Source organism: Ornithorhynchus anatinus, chromosome 15, assembly GCF_004115215.2.
Source record: "Ornithorhynchus anatinus isolate Pmale09 chromosome 15, mOrnAna1.pri.v4, whole genome shotgun sequence".
Classification (NCBI taxonomy): Eukaryota; Metazoa; Chordata; class Mammalia; order Monotremata; family Ornithorhynchidae; genus Ornithorhynchus; species Ornithorhynchus anatinus.
The window spans coordinates 15364699-15380247 of record NC_041742.1 but is presented as its reverse complement, the minus strand read 5'-3'; the positions used below and the strand labels follow the sequence as shown (position 1 = coordinate 15380247).

General features: G+C 56.5%; 1 protein-coding gene across 2 annotated transcripts in view; it reads left to right on the top strand.

The window, feature by feature from the left end:
• The window catches only part of ZFX (zinc finger protein X-linked), a 38865-nt gene extending 27804 nt beyond the window's left edge, over positions 1 to 11061 (top strand). For both annotated transcript variants that reach the window (XM_029079876.2, XM_029079877.2), the window contains 5 exons: positions 2571 to 2720; positions 4534 to 4677; positions 5119 to 5253; positions 5771 to 5911; positions 6795 to 11061. In XM_029079876.2, the coding sequence (XP_028935709.1) occupies positions 2571 to 2720; positions 4534 to 4677; positions 5119 to 5253; positions 5771 to 5911; positions 6795 to 8002 (1778 nt within the window). In that variant the 3' untranslated portion in view covers positions 8003 to 11061. The remainder of the gene's footprint in view (positions 1 to 2570; positions 2721 to 4533; positions 4678 to 5118; positions 5254 to 5770; positions 5912 to 6794) is intronic.
• The last annotated feature ends 4488 nt before the right edge of the window (positions 11062 to 15549 follow it).

Genomic DNA, 15549 nt, shown 5'->3' with positions numbered 1-15549 from the left:
GCCTTCGGCTCCCCCGGACTGCTTTTTGTCCTCCCTGGTTATTCATTGGCCCGCCCCGAAGGGCCCTCTCAGGCGGGAGGAGACTTAGAACCGGCTTGGCAGCGTAGATACGGCGTGGCGGCTTCCTGGCGTTGACCTCCCCGCCCTCCTCAGCCCGCCCCGGCGCAGAAAAGTTTCCCCGGTAGCGGCGGAGTCGTCCTCGGGCTCGAACGCGGTGAGGCCGCATCCCCACGCCCGTCAGCCTCTCTGAGAGATAATGTCCGGGGGTCCCCCGCAGTCCCCGTACCCTCCACGCTCTCTGGAACTAGGCAGCAGGGCGCCCTTTCTGGCCCGTAGGTGGTCAGGGAGAAATGCCCAGGCAGCCAACGCTAATAATAATAATAATGTGGTATTTGTTAAACGCACTAATAGTAATAATAATTGAGGTGTTTGCTGAGTGCTTACTCCGCGCCAGGCACCGTGCTGAGCGCTGGAGTAGGAATCGGGTTGGACCTGGTCCCAATCAGTGTCAATCCCCATTTTCCAGATGAGGTCGATGAGGCCCAGAGAAGCGAAGCCACTGGCCCGAGGTCACACGGCAGGCAGGTGGTGGAGCCGGGATTAGAAGCCAGGTCCCTCTGACCCCAGGCGCCCGGGCTCTTCCCACGAGGCCAGGCCGCTTCTCTAGGAAAAGCAGGACGTGCAGCGCGGTCGTGTTTGCGTTGGTGACGGCGGAGTGCCCCGAGTCGTTGCCGAGCCTGTACCCGTGCCCGGTGATCCCCGTCGCGAGATTGGTTGGGAAAAGAGGCGCGGCCGGTGGTTTTGGAGCTGGCAACGGGCACCGATCTTCCCTCTCCGTCCGGTGAGCCGGAGCGGGCGTGCAGGGCGAGCGGCTTAGGGGGCCCCGGGGCAAGCTGCGTAGCCTAGTGGCTAGAGCCCGGGCCTGGGAGCTCTGCCGCTTGTCTGCCGGGTGACCTTGGGCAACTAACTTGACTTCTCTGGGCCTCAGTTCCCTCGTCTGTCAAATGGGGATGAAGACGGCGAGCCCCGTGTGGGACGGGGAACGGGTCCCGCGTGATTTGCTTCTATCCACAGGGCCCGGCACCTAGTAAGCGCTGAACAAATGCCACGATTATTATTATTATGAGGAGGCCTTCCCCACTCGGGGGCCAAACGCAGTCCAGCCAACAGCCGGTTTATAGGCCCGCCAGATCGTGGCCAAAGGTGAAAAGGTTTTTTTAGTCCTCCACGCTTCCAGTAAGTCATGTCGTGGCAGTGACTCACCTCAGGTCGTTGGTTGCGTGTGCATCTCACGGAGTAACTTGCCAGAGCTTTGATTTCTTTCCCAAAAAACCCCCAATATTTCTCCTTAATCCCACCTTTCCTCCTAACCTTTGGCAGTTGCCCTTCTGTATTCTCCTTCCCTTAGTTTTCCAACAGAGAAAAACAGGAAAACCCAAATGACCCCTTACGGCAAGCGTCTGAGTGTGTTGGTGCGTGCACCGATCCGTGATGGGTTGTTGGATTTAGGAAGTAGAGGTTGTATCAGGGAGTTTGAGTCCATGGACTCAGTCGCCGTTAACCGCAAAGCACTGTGCTAAGCTCTTGGGCAAGTTTACCAGAAGCAAGAACCTGACCGTTGGGCTTTGAATCACTGAACTCTTATTCTCTGGACTGTAAGCTTGTGGTAGGCAGGGAATATGTCTGTTTATTGTTATTTTGTACAGTGCTCTGCTCACGGTAAACGCTCAAGAAGTACGATGGATTGAATGAATACCGAACGTCAACCAGAGGAAACTGCTAGTGGAGGATTTTGGCAGTGTACAAGCAATGTCCCTAAAGCGCAGGGACTTTGTCTTGGGTTTTTGTTTGGTTTTTTGGTTAAACTCTTCATCCAGCCTAGCATAGCATGTATCACAGCATTTGGCTAAAAGCTCAGTGAGTGAGACTTAATGAAAGAGTTGTCTGCCTGCCTACCGTCCAGCCTGATTATTTAAAATAATAATTTTAAAGCCCAGTCGAAGAGGGCACATTATTCAGCGTGACGGGAAATATTTCAAGTTGCAGTGGTCATGTAACATCTGTTGGCATTTGTAGTCTGTGTGTCAAAGGTGTAATTTTCCAATTTTTTTTGACCACTGTGAGGAGCTCTGAGGCGGTATTTCATCCTCTCCCTTTTCCGACGTATTCTTGGAAAGCAGAGAGCTCGTACGAACCTTTATTCCTTCGGGCGTGTTTTTAACGGATCGTATTTATTCTAGTTAAGCTCAAACGGAACGGGCCGGTTGACTGATCGCCAACAGCAACCCCTTTATCGTTCCTTAATCTGTGTCTGAATAGACGTGTAATTTTTTTCACTCGCCCGTCCAAGTCCCTGCAGCCCAAGCCGAGCCTCAGAGTGATTTTTGTTCGTTCGTTCGGCCTATTCCTAATGAGCCAGAGTGGACCGCACTCAGTGTGGGTCATGGTGGCACGTTTTCCGAACTCCGGTCCCATCGGCGTGTCATGTCAGTCGGTTGAGTTTCCCGAGCGGGTGGCCCTCCTCCCCCGTCCCACCTTTGACCCTTGGGTGTGACCCGTTTGCCTCGCAGTGGACGACGCCGGGAAGGTGGACCACGACGGCTCCTCGGAGATGACTATGGACGCGGAGCCGGAGATCGACCCCTGCAAGGTGGACGGCGGCTGCCCGGAGGTCATCAAGGTGTACATCTTCAAGGCCGACCCCGGAGAGGATGACCTCGGTAAGGGGGCGGCGTGTTTCCGGCCGGCGGCCCGGCCCAGCCGGCCCGCGTTCGGGACCGCGGGGGCGGAGAGGGACCGGTCTGGGGCCCGAGGAGACGGGCCGTGGCTTGTTCTGTCCATCGCTCAGTGGATACTGTTTACTGAGTGCCTCCAGGGTGGAGAGAACTCGTCCGTTCCCTCGAGAGGAACAGGAGATGAAAGCGACGCCGTCCCGGCCCACCGGGAGCTAACGGGTCGAAAGCCCTGATTATGATAATACGAATAATTGGGGTATTTGTTAAATGCTTACTTGGTGTCAGGTACCATTCTGTACACTGGGGTAGATCCAAGGTAATCAGGTCGGACGTAGTCTCCGTCCCACCTAGGCCTCACAGACTTAATCCCCATTTTACCGACGAGGGAACTGAGGCACAGAGACGTGAAGTGACTCGCCCCAGGTCACACGGCAGACAGGCTGCGGAGCCGGGATTAGAACCCAGGTCCTTCCGACTCCCAGGCCCGGGCTCTGTCCGCTGGCCACGGCCTGATGGAAAGACTATGGGCTTGGAAGTCATCATCATCTCCAGGGGTATTTATTGGGTGCTTTCTGTGTGCAGAGCCCTGTGTTAAGCACGTGGGAGAATACAATGCACCTTCCCTGCCCAAAACGAGGTTACAATCTAGGGAGAGAGGTCCTAGGTTCCCCCTCCTCCATGTGCCTTCTGGGTGACGTGGGGCAAGTCACTTCACTTCTCTGGGCCTCAGTTTCCTCGTCTGTAAAAGCAGGGATAAGATAGGTTGATTTTTTTTTTTCTAAGAGTACCTGTTAAGCACTTACTCTGTGCCAAGCACTAAGCGCCAGGGTAGATAGGAGATAATCGGTTTGGACCCAGTCCATGTTGCACATGGGGCTGTCAGCTTTAATCCCCATTTTCAGATGAGGTAACTGAGGCACAGGGAAGTGAAGCGACTCACCCGAAGTCACACAGCTGACGTGTCAGAGCCGAGGTTAGAAGCCAGGTAGATGTTCTCCCTCCGAGCCGCACGAGGGACAGGGCCTGTGTGTGACTTAATTGTCTTGTAATAATTAAGCACATAGTGTTGTGTTTGGCACATAATAAGGGTTTAACCAGTACCGCAGTAATAATAATAATAATAATTATTATTGTCGTTGTTGATGGAGAGCCAGAGAAAGTAATTCTCAGAGACGAGGAAGAAGTAACTTGGCCTAGTGGATAGAGCCCGGTCCTGGGAGTCACATGACCTGGGTTCTGATCCCTGCTCCTCCGCTCGTCTGCTGTGTGACCTTGGGCAAGTCCCTTGGCTTCTCTGGGCCTCACTTTCCTCCTCTGTAAAATGGGGATGAAGGCCGTGAGCCCCATAGGGGACATGGACCGTGTCCAATCCGGTTAGCTCGTATCTACCCCAGCACTTAGTACAGTTCCTGGGTAGTAATAAGTTCTGAACAGATACTAAATAAAAGCCCCAAACGCTCAAAGAGTAGAGTGCGTTCAGCACGACTGGGTAAAGGGCCCATTGGAGGAGGGGAAATTAGAGGAATTCGGGACATGGAGAAATTGCGACAAGCACGACCCCTGCCTGCCTCCATAAGGGACACGCCCTTCCTTCCGTAAACTCTAAGCGCCCCTCCAGACTGTAAGCTCGCTTCGGGCAAGGAACGTGCCCACCGACCCTGTTGGCGGCGTACCCCCCCGAGCGCTCAGTCCAGCGCTCTGCGCACGGTAAGCGCTCGCTAGATCGGACGGCCAGTTCGCCCGAGCGCGGGGTCGAGTCCGAAAGCCCTGTCCGGGCCCCGGCCCCCTCTCCCGCCAGGCGGCACGGTCGACATCGTGGAGAGCGAACCCGAGAACGAGCACGGGGTCGGCCTCCTGGACCAGAGCAGCAGTATTCGCGTTCCGAGGGAAAAGATGGTGTACATGACCGTCAACGACTCTCAGCAAGAAGATGAAGATTTAAGTAAGTAGGTGGCCTTTTTGTGGGTGACCCTTTTCTCTAGCCGTGTCCCCCGTTCCCCTCGGCCCCTCCGCGAGACCGGGAGGTAATCCGTGGCAGCGTTAGCCGTAGAAACTGGGGTAGGCCAGCCCGAGAGGGCAGAGGAGTTAGTCCAGACCCACAGCCCGAGCGGTTGTGAGGAACCCCCTTCCCGGAAGTAAGACCGTCGGGTCGAGGCCCGGTTCGAACGAAGGGAGAGAGAACCGTACACCGGGTGGGGGCGGGGGGAGGCCCGGTGCCCGCTTCGCCCGGAAGAGTCCGGGAGATTCCCGGGTCGGCCCCCCGACGCCCGGCGCTCAGACGCAGGCCGGGTTTTCCGGAGAAAGGCCCGCCCCGGTCCTCGGCCGCCGCGTTAACGGCCGCCCCCCCCCCCCCCCCCCCCGTCTCCCCGCCTCCGTCTCCCAGGTGTGGCGGAAATCGCCGACGAGGTTTATATGGAGGTGATCGTCGGCGAGGAGGACGCGGCCGTGGCCCACGAGCAGCAGATGGACGACACGGAGATCAAAACGTTCATGCCCATCGCTTGGGCGGCAGCTTACGGTCAGTCGCCCGGGAGGCCGAGCGGGTGGGTCCCGGCCGCCGCTCGCTTGCCCCTCTCTGCCGCGGGAGGCCCCAGGATCACAGGCGGGGGGCCGACTCTCTCTCTCGGGGGAACTAAGGAAGGTTGCGAAGCCCACCCGGTTTCATCTCCGTCAGGAAGTTCCTCCGTGTCTCTTACGGAGGAGGGAGTGTCACGGGACGCACGCGAGGCTTCCAGGCCGAGAATTTGCATCTGGATGATGTCCGCGACACCTCCCACACTCCGGCTTGACACCCGGGGGAGACACCGAGGGCGTCCAGTGGAGCAGAGGGGGTGGAGGGCTCTCATCTCCCCCAGAGAGTGAAAACTAGCTCCCCCGCTCTGAAGGCACTCTCCCAATCCACCCTGAAAAACGCCTCCCACGGGAGGGGGCTGGGTCGCCGTCGCCGAGAAGCGTGGCTCGGGCTCGGGGTAGGCGGGCCCCCCGTCCTGACGGCCTCTGTCGTTCGGTGTGTCCTCCCCGCCACGTGCCGGCAGGTAATAACACGGACGGGATCGAAAACCGCAACGGCACCGCCAGCGCCCTGTTGCATATAGACGAGTCCGCCGGCCTGGGCAGACTGGCCAAGCAGAAACCAAAGAAAAGGAGGAGACCGGATTCCAGGCAGTATCAGACAGGTGAGGGGGCCGGGCGTGGCCGCCAGAGAAGACGTCCGGGGGAAGAGAAGGGCTTAGCGCTTTTCTCGGCGGCGGGAGGTGACGTGGACAGGGTGGGGAAGGGGGGCGGGGGAGAGGGCGGAGGGAGAGTGCACGTTTCCGGGGCCGGGGACAAGGGAGGCCGTTCTATCCATCGATCGATGGCATGGACGGAGCGCTTTACCGCATGCAGGGCGCTGTACTGAGCGCTCGGGAGAGTCCCCGTTCCCCGCCCACGAGGGGCTCCCCGCCTGCCGGGGCGGGAGGCGTTACTCAAGTCTCCATCCAGCTCAGCGTCGAGCGCGGTCCTCGGCGCGTATTCAGTCGTATTTATCGAGCGCCTCGGGCGTGCGGAGCGCCCTACCGGGCGCTCGGGCGGGTCCGGCGCGCCGGCGGAGAGACGCGTTCCCTGGCCACCGGGTAGGGAGAGCGCTCGAGGACACGGTTGGCCGTCAGAGAGCCGTGGTGGTCGGCCCCCTCCGGCGGAAACGTAGCGAGGCACCTTCCTCCCAGGTTCCCCTCCCGACTGCGGCCGGGCGACGGGGCCCTCCGGGCCGGGTCGTTCCATCCCCGCCGGTGGCCCCGAGCGAGCGCTTCCTGGGGCCGGGGCGCCCTACCGAGCGCCGGCGGAGAGCCGCCTCGAAGGCCGCGACGCCCTCCGTCCTCCCGCTCGGGGGCGGGGGCCGGGATCGGACCCCGGGTCCTTCCGGGGCCACCCCCGCCAGGCCCCGCTGCTCCTCAGCTGCCTCTCGGGGCGGGGGGGGGACCCGTCGCCGCGGCGCGGCGGCCGCCCGGCGGCCGGGCCCGACGGATCGGTGGTAATCCTTCTCCTCTCGTGTCCCCTCCCCTCCCCCCGCCCCCGTAGCCATCATCATCGGGCCCGACGGGCACCCGCTGACGGTCTACCCGTGCATGATCTGCGGGAAGAAGTTCAAGTCGCGCGGCTTCCTGAAGAGGCACATGAAGAACCACCCGGAGCACCTGAGCAAGAAGAAGTACCGCTGCACGGACTGCGACTACACCACCAACAAGAAGGTCAGCCTGCACAACCACCTGGAGAGCCACAAGCTGACGGGCAAGGCCGAGAAGGCGGCGGCCCCGGGGGCGGGGGCCGAGTGCGACGAGTGCGGCAAGCACTTCTCCCACGCCGGGGCCCTGTTCACCCACAAGACGGTGCACAAGGAGAAAGGCGCCGGCGGGCGGACGCACAAGTGCAAATTCTGCGACTACGAGACGGCCGAGCAGGGCCTGCTGAACCGTCACCTGCTGGCCGTCCACAGCAAGAACTTCCCCCACGTGTGCGTGGAGTGCGGCAAGGGCTTCCGCCACCCGTCGGAGCTGAAGAAGCACATGCGCATCCACACGGGCGAGAAGCCCTACCAGTGCCAGTTCTGCCCCTACCGCTCGGCCGACTCGTCCAACCTGAAGACCCACGTGAAGACCAAGCACAGCAAGGAGACGCCCTTCCGCTGCGAGGCCTGCCCGCTGACCTTCGCCGACCCCAAGGAGCTGCAGCAGCACGCCCTCCTCCACCACCAGGAGAGCCGGGCCCACCAGTGCCTGCACTGCGACCACAAGAGCTCCAACTCGAGCGACCTGAAGCGGCACGTCATCTCCGTGCACACCAAGGACTACCCGCACAAGTGCGACACGTGCGACAAGGGCTTCCACCGGCCCTCGGAACTCAAGAAGCACGCGGCCGCCCACCGGGGCCGCAAGCTGCACCAGTGCAGACATTGCGACTTTAAGATCGCGGACCCCTTCGTCCTCAGCCGCCACATCCTGTCGGTCCACACCAAGGACCTGCCTTTCCGCTGCAAGCGCTGCCGGAAGGGCTTCCGGCAGCAGGGCGAGCTCAAGAAGCACATGAAGACGCACAGCGGCCGCAAGGTCTATCAGTGCGAGTACTGCGAGTACAGCACCACGGACGCCTCGGGCTTCAAGCGGCACGTCATTTCCATCCACACCAAGGACTATCCCCACCGCTGCGACTTCTGCAAGAAGGGCTTCCGCCGGCCCTCCGAGAAGAACCAGCACATCATGCGGCACCATAAAGACTTGGGGCTCCCCTGAACCCCCGGCCCTCCCCCCCGGTCGGCCCCGCCGCCCGGCGGGGGCGGGCCGAAACCCCGTCGGTCGCGGCCATCGCTCTCTCTCTCTCTCCCTCCCTCTCTCCCCCCCCCCCCCCACCTCTCTCTCTCACACACACACACCCTACAGGAAAAGAAATACTGTGCGTTGATATATCGCTGTATACAGATAGGATTATCGCTTCTAGTTGACTTCGTTTCGTTTCGTTTTGGTTTTTTTTGGGGGGGGATTCGTTTTTTTTGTTCTGTTTTGGTTTTTTTTTTTTGTTTTTTTTTTTTTTAAACGCGTTCCTTAGAGTGTTCTGGATTCCATTCGGTTTGTTTAAGAAATAAGGAAAATGGTGGCAACAATAAAGTGGTGTTGCATAAAGTCACCCCCGCCTCCATACTGCATTTTTCCACACTGGTGGCCTTTTCTCTTTCTTTAAGACCTTCGCTCCTCCCCCCACCCCGCGCCGGCCTCGCGGGGGTCTGCGGAACGTAGAGCTCGGCTCGGGTCCGACCGGTAGCCCTCGGGGTGGTCTTGGCGACTCGGTTTTTTGGTTCTGTCTTTTGGTTTTTCGGTTTTTTGGTTTTTTTGGTTGGTTCTGGGGGTTTTTTCGTCGTCGCCGATTCTCCTAGGTTACCCGAGGTTTCTCCCGAAGGACCGTCGCCCGCTCAGACGCGCAGGGATCTTTTTAATGTCACGTACCCGTAGCCGGACCCAGCTCGCTCGCCCGTCGTCTCGTTCGACGCCGAAGGGTCTCGTGGGCACCCGGTCCGTCCGTTGGAGCTCTTTGAGACCGTCACGCTAAAGATTCGAAAACGCGACGGAATCTCCCTTGTCGTTCCGTTTTCTTTTTTCGGCTTCTTTCGTGTTTTTTCCGAGCGAAAACGAGAGCGTCCTTATCCCGGGCGCCCGTGGGCCATTTACGTTATCTGTCGGGACAGCGGACTTGTTCCCGAGGCCGGTCGAAGGACCTCGCTCACCTCCTATCTTTCTCATCCTACGCCTCCCCGTCCGCGCGTCGGGCCCCGTAGGCGAGGCGGACCGCCGGTTCCGGGTTCGGGAACCGGAGGGGACCGTTTCCGCGGCTTGCGTCGGAGCGCCCGGCCTCACGTTTGCGAGCGTTCGAGCGCGCCCCGGCTCTCCGCGTACCGTCAGCGCACGTACCGTGGCCCTCCGCATCCCCGCGCGCCGGGTTAGACCGTCGGAGCGGCCTGGGACGCTCGGTAAAGGGGGTCAAATTCACGGTGACGTCGGGAAAGCCCGGAGGTGTCCGGCGGGCCGTTCGGGGACGGTCATCTGGAGAGATGACTCGGCCGAAGCGTCGGAGGAAAAAGGCGGGGTCGTTTCCTCGAAACACCCCTGGTCCCCGAAAAGCGGGGGCGACGCCTCACGGCTGTCTCTCAGAGTGGTTTTTCGGGGCAGGTGGGGCGGGGGCCTCGGCTCGATGCCTCTCGGACCCCGGGGAGGTAGCGGGGATGCAGGAAGATCGGGTAACGCGTCCCGGGAAGGAACTCCGGATTGCTCCGATTTAGGAGAGTCAAAGAACGCCGGGATGGCTCCTGGGAAACGGGTACTCCTGACTGACCCGCTCTGTGAGATGGCAGCCGGGAGCCCGAGGTGGGGAGAACGGGAAAGGGCTTAATTCATCTGGCCGGGGCAGTTGAGGCGTGCGAGGGCGGGGTGGCCCCGACTCTCCCTCGGCGTTTCTCATTGACAGAGGACTCCATCCGCCCTAAGCGAGGAGTGGAATCAGGCGCCGGGGAACCGCCCTCTGTTCTCGGTTCCTCTCAGCGTGGAGTTTCGTAGGGGGGAGAGAGAGCTTTAGAAGCTCAGAAGGGTTAGGGCCCACAGACGAGTCACGCGGCTCTCCCCCGCCCCCGGGGACTCGGCTGGGGACGTCCAACTTCCCCCTCGTTTCTCGCTCGGCTCGCTCCCGGTGACCTCTCGGGGAGCCGGGCCCCCTTTCCTCGGCGGACGGGAGACTCCCCGGTGCCGTCCAGGCCCGCTCCCCCTCCGTCCCCCGTCTCAGGGATTCAGCAATCCCACTCGCCGGGCTCCCTGCTCTTTCGGTTTCAGACGAGAACCTCCAGCACGTCGGGTTGTAAGCGATGGGCTTTTCTCCCGAAGGAACTCGTCCTTGAATTGAGCCGAAGCTCGGTCTGCCCGCCGTCTCCCGGGTCCCTCTTCTCTCTCTCCTCCTCCTCCTCCTCCTCCCTCCGTTGTCACTCTGCTGCCCGATCCGCTGGGGTGAGGTGCTAGAAAAACAAAACAAAAAACAAAAAACTTGAAGTGTCCCCGCTTTGTGGAAATGTGTCACAGCCCCCCTTGGTTAGGAGTCCTGGTTTTCCTTCAAACGATGTCGCGGTAGACGTGAAATTTGGAAACTGGAAGACGTTCTGTAGCATCAGAAGATAAAAACTAGAAACAGCCATTTAAACTCTCTGTCTCTCTCTGTCTCTTTTTTTAAATAAACTGAAAGTTAAGAACACAAACACTTTACACACTTTATATTCCGCTTACATAGTCTGGAAAAATCGTACACTTTTTTTTTTTAAAGCACAATATTAAAACCTTTAAAAGGTAATTAAGGGTTTGGTCAAGTGGATTTTGTAAAATGTATTTGTCTGTATAAAGAGAAAATGAAATTGTAGTTATTGTTATGTACTGACATTAGTTACAGGCTAGTTTTAATTCTTAAAACGATTCGATTAGCAAATGCTATAAAATGGATGTTTCAGTTAAATGTTTTAAAGAGGTACAGATTTTTACAAGGACATAATATAAGTTATTGTTCTGTAGAAATATCCTATTAAATATTGTATGTCCCTCCCTCTGTACACTTTGTAAAAAAGTAAAATACCTAAAAAGAAAATCATATAGGGATGTGTGACATTATTGTAATTGTGTACTTGAGAATAACGTGCAAAAATAAAAATCAGAATATTTTCCTGTTAATGAATGTTTAGTCTATTTGATACCAGTACTAAGTTAATGCTTTTTCTTAAGAAAAATGTACAGTTTTTGTAAACCTAATAAACAGAAAACACAACGGATTCTTTTCTTTTTCCCCGTTTCTTAACTCGCTGGGCTCAGCGCTGGGGGTCAGGGCCGTTCAGTTCCTTTGGATGTGGGGGACTCGGACGTCGCTGACTCCTTTTCCACCTGAGCTCTCGCGACCGGCATTCTATTTCCTGGCTGGGGGGAAAGAGGTGTTTTCGGAGCCGTCGAGCGGGATGCCCTTCGCATTTTGGCCCTCTTCATTAGAGATGCGTCTCACTGTTACCCTTGCCTCATTCCGGAGGGAAGACGGTACCCTGGGACCGTCTCGCCGGCCAGGAGATGACGTTTTTTAGTAATACTAACCACGACGATAACTGTGGTTATTGGTTAAACGTCTACTCCGGGCCAGGCGCTCTTCCGAGCGCTGGGGATAATGGGGTTGGGCAGTCCCCGACCCACGTGGGTCTCACGTTCTTAATTCCCGTCTTAACGACGGGGAAACCGAGGCGCGGGGAAGTGAAGCGATTTGCCCAAGGTCACGCAGCAGGCAAGTGGCAGAGGCGGGATTAGAACCCGGGTCCTTCCGACCCCTAGGCCCGTGCTCTAGCCACTGGGCCATGCCGGGACCTTTTTCCAAGATTCCCGGCGGCAAACTTCAGCCCACTTGCATTTAGCGATCAGGTGGCGGGGGCAGGTAACGAGGCGTTACTTGTCACCCGAAAAAGCGACGGATTCCGGGCTACGTGTCCTAAATCCGTGCGCCTCTAATAAACGCTCCAAAGCAGGAGGCTCGAGGACCCTCCCTCCGAGAGGACGGAGGGGGCGAATGTCCTCCCGGATCCCATTCGGAGAGCGGAGCACATCAGGCGGGAGTGAGAATAGCGACGTAGGGATAAGAACGAGACGCCCCCGGTTGCCGTGACTTGTTGATGCCGTTTGGGCGATCTCTTATCGAGCGCTCGGTCCATCGGCCGTGGAAGAGAAGGCCAGGCGTACCCGTCAGTTCCCTTCCGTCTGGGAAAAGGCCTTCCGTACGTCGGTCGGTGGCATTTATTCAGCGCTTATCGTGCGCAGAGGGCTTGGGAGAGGACAACCCAGCAATTAATGAACATATTCCCTGCCCACAACCAACTTACAGTCTTACTAGGTGTGCACACGGGAAGAACTAAAGCATCAGATGAGTGGGAACTAGATAGCCGTGACGACCACAGGCTAGGGAGCCGAATTCCGTGACGGGGTGTGTGCCGGGGGGGGGGGTGGGACCAGGAAAAGAAAACGGAAGGGAACGGGGCAGAGATGCTCCGTCTCTGGAGGCGGTTTCTGTTCCAAGGTTAAGTATAAATTGTTTTACATTTTATATTTGCAGCCAAATAGGATGTCTAGAGGAGGAGGAATGGGGAGCCCCGATTCATTTATCCCGAGCGACCTCCCAGAGATCCCTTGCCTCGAGGGTAGGTTACGTGACAGGTAAGAGCTGAAAGTCTTCAGTTGCATGAGGTGCCTCGGTGCTTCGATGTAATGATAACACCAACTGGTATTTGTGAAGCAGCGTGGCTCAGTGGAAAGAGCCGGGGCTTGGGAGTCAGAGGTCATGGGTTCGAATCCAGACTCTGCCCCTTGTCGGCTGTGTGACTGTGGGCGAGTCGCTTCGCTTCTCTGTGCCTCACTTCCCTCATCTGTAAAAGGGGAATGAAGACTGTGAGCCTCACATGGGACAACCTCATTCCCCTGTATCTACCCCAGCGCTTAGGACAGTGCTCTGCACGTAGTAAGCACTTAACAAATACCAACATTATTATTATTATTATTATTATTATTATTATCACGTGCCGGGCACTGTCCTAAGCACTCGGGTGGATCCGCGCTAATCAAGATCGGACACAGTCCCTGCCTCACGTGGGGCTCCCAGTCTTCATCCCCATTTGACAGATGAGGTCACTGAGGCCCAGGGAAGCCAAGTGACTTGCCCGAGGCAGGACGGCAGACAAAGAGGCAGAGCCGGGATTAGTACCTAGGTCCTCCTGCCTCCCAGGCCCTTGCTCTAGCCACTAGGCCGCTCTGCTTTTCATGGTATTTGTTAAGCGCTTACTATGTCTTGGGCAATGGACTAATCGCTGGGGTACATTAATGAGATTGGACACAGTCTCTGTCCCACTTGGGACTCACGGTCTTCATCCCCATTTTCCAGATGAGGGAACTGAGGCCCAGAGAAGCGAAGCGACAGGCCCAGGATCACACAGCAGTCCAGCGGCGGAGCCGGGATTAGAACCCAGATCCTCTGACTATCAGGCCTGGGCTCCTTTCACTCCTGCTTCCCTGGCATTTGCCCTTTCGGCTTACGGGCCCTGTTAAGTTTCACCACGTACCTACTGGGTTTTGCTTAAAAGGTAGTTTTGACTTGGGTCCTTACTGGCCTCTATACTTGGGGCATTTTTGCAATTTTTTGTTAATCAGTTATAACTCACTCTGCTAGAATGTCAGCGATAGATATGAGACGATCGGGTTTATCGGACCTCAGATCCCGCGATGTTGAAATCCCGATCTTTAGCGTCCTATAATCCCAAGCAGTGACCTGGTTTTCAGAGCACTTTTGGTGGTTCAGAATTAGTTACGGAATTATCGGCCACCTTGAGTTTCCGCTCATTCTCTGAGCTAGCTAAGAACTGTAACAGAGAAGCAGCCTGGCCTAAGGGAAAAGAGCCCGGGCCTGGGAGCCACAGGTCCTGGGTTCTTACCCCGGCTCCGCCGCTTGACTGCTGCGTGACCTTGGGCAAGTCGTTTAACTTCTCTGGGCCTCAGTTCCCTCTTCCGCAGAAGGTGGATTAAGACTGGGAGCCCCGTGCGGGACATGGATTGTATCCAATCTGATTAGCTTGTATCTACCTCGGCGCTCAGTACAGTGGCCGGCACTTAGTAAGCGCTGAACACGTACCGTTTTAAAAAACCAGTCCCCAGACCCCCTAAATACCGTTATCAAACCCCTAAGCTTCCTCCTACTTAGCCAGTGAGCCCCATGGGGGACCTAATTATCATGTATCTGCCCTCGCGCTCAGTACAGTGGCTGGCACTTAGTAAGTGCTGAACACGTACCGTTTAAAAAAAACGATCCCCAGGCCCCCTAAATACCATTAACAAATCCCTAAGCTTCCTCCTACTTAGCCAGTGAGCCCCATGGGGGACCTAATTATCACGTATCTGCCCTCGCGCTCAGTACAGTGCCTGATTATCATGTATCTGCCCTCACGCTCAGTACAGTGCTTGGCATATAGTAAGCAATTAACAAATACCACAGTAATTATTAACGCTATTCATTTTGGTGTTTATTAACACTGACTGCCGAGGGCGGTGCTAAACACTGAGCTTTTCATAATAATAATAATAATTATGGTATTTGTTAAGAGCTTACTATTGTGCCAGGCAAGATTGATTGGACATAGTCTCCGTCCCTCATGGGGGCTTATTATTTTCTCCCCATTATACAGATGAGGAAAGCGAGGCCCCGAGAAGTTAAACGACTTGTTCAAGGTCACCAGCAGGCCAAGGGCGGAAAGGGAGATTAGAACACGGGCCTCCAAACTCCCACCCTTCATTTCTTTCCCTTAAGGCCGGGCTACCTCCCGACATTAGTAAATACTTTATTGGCCAAGCAAGACAACGTTGATCAGTTAATCAGTCGTATTTATTGAGTGCTTATTGTGTGCATAGTCTGCTGTGTGACCTTGGGCAAGTCACTTCACTTCTCTGGGCCTCAGTTCCCACATGGGGAAAATGGAGATCGAGCCTGTGAAGCCCCACGTGAGACTGGGTCCAACCGGATTTGTTTGTGTCCACCCCGGCCCTAACAGTGCTTTAAAAGTACTGTTCTTAACGAATCATTATTATGATGATTAATAATCCCAATTCCCTCCATATATCGTCCTGCCTCTCTGGGCCACGGGGGAAACTTTACTTTAGCAAGAGTTTATAAAGGGGCGATAATCGCTCGTTCTGGCAGGGCTTTCCTTATTCCCTCTCGTCTGTAAATTACCATAGTGTCCGTCTCTTCCCCTGGACTGTTCAGTTCCTTCCTGGAGGGCAGGGGCAACGTTCATTCAGGTCTCTTGCACCCCCCCCCCCCCCAAACACTTAAAAGGGTGCTCAGTTAATGCTCCCCTTTGCGATGGTTGCGATTGGTTGCGATGGTGTTGGGCGATTCGCACCAAGACCTACTTGCATTCTAGACTGTGAGCCCGTTGTGGGCAGGGATCGTCTCTATCTGTGGCTGAATCGTACTTCCCGAGCGCTTAATACAGCGCTCTCCACCCAGGGAGCGCTCAGTCAAGCAGCTGTGTGACTTAACTTCTCTGTGCCTCAGTTACCTCATCTGTAAAATGGGGATTAAGACTGTGAGCCTCATGTGGGGCAACCTGATTACCCTGTATATTCCAGTGTTTAGAACAGTGCTCTGCACATAGTAAGCGCTTAACAAGTACCAACATTATTATTAAATAGGATCGAACGAATGTTCTCCCCCTTGACTCTATTTATTGCCTTTGTTCTCG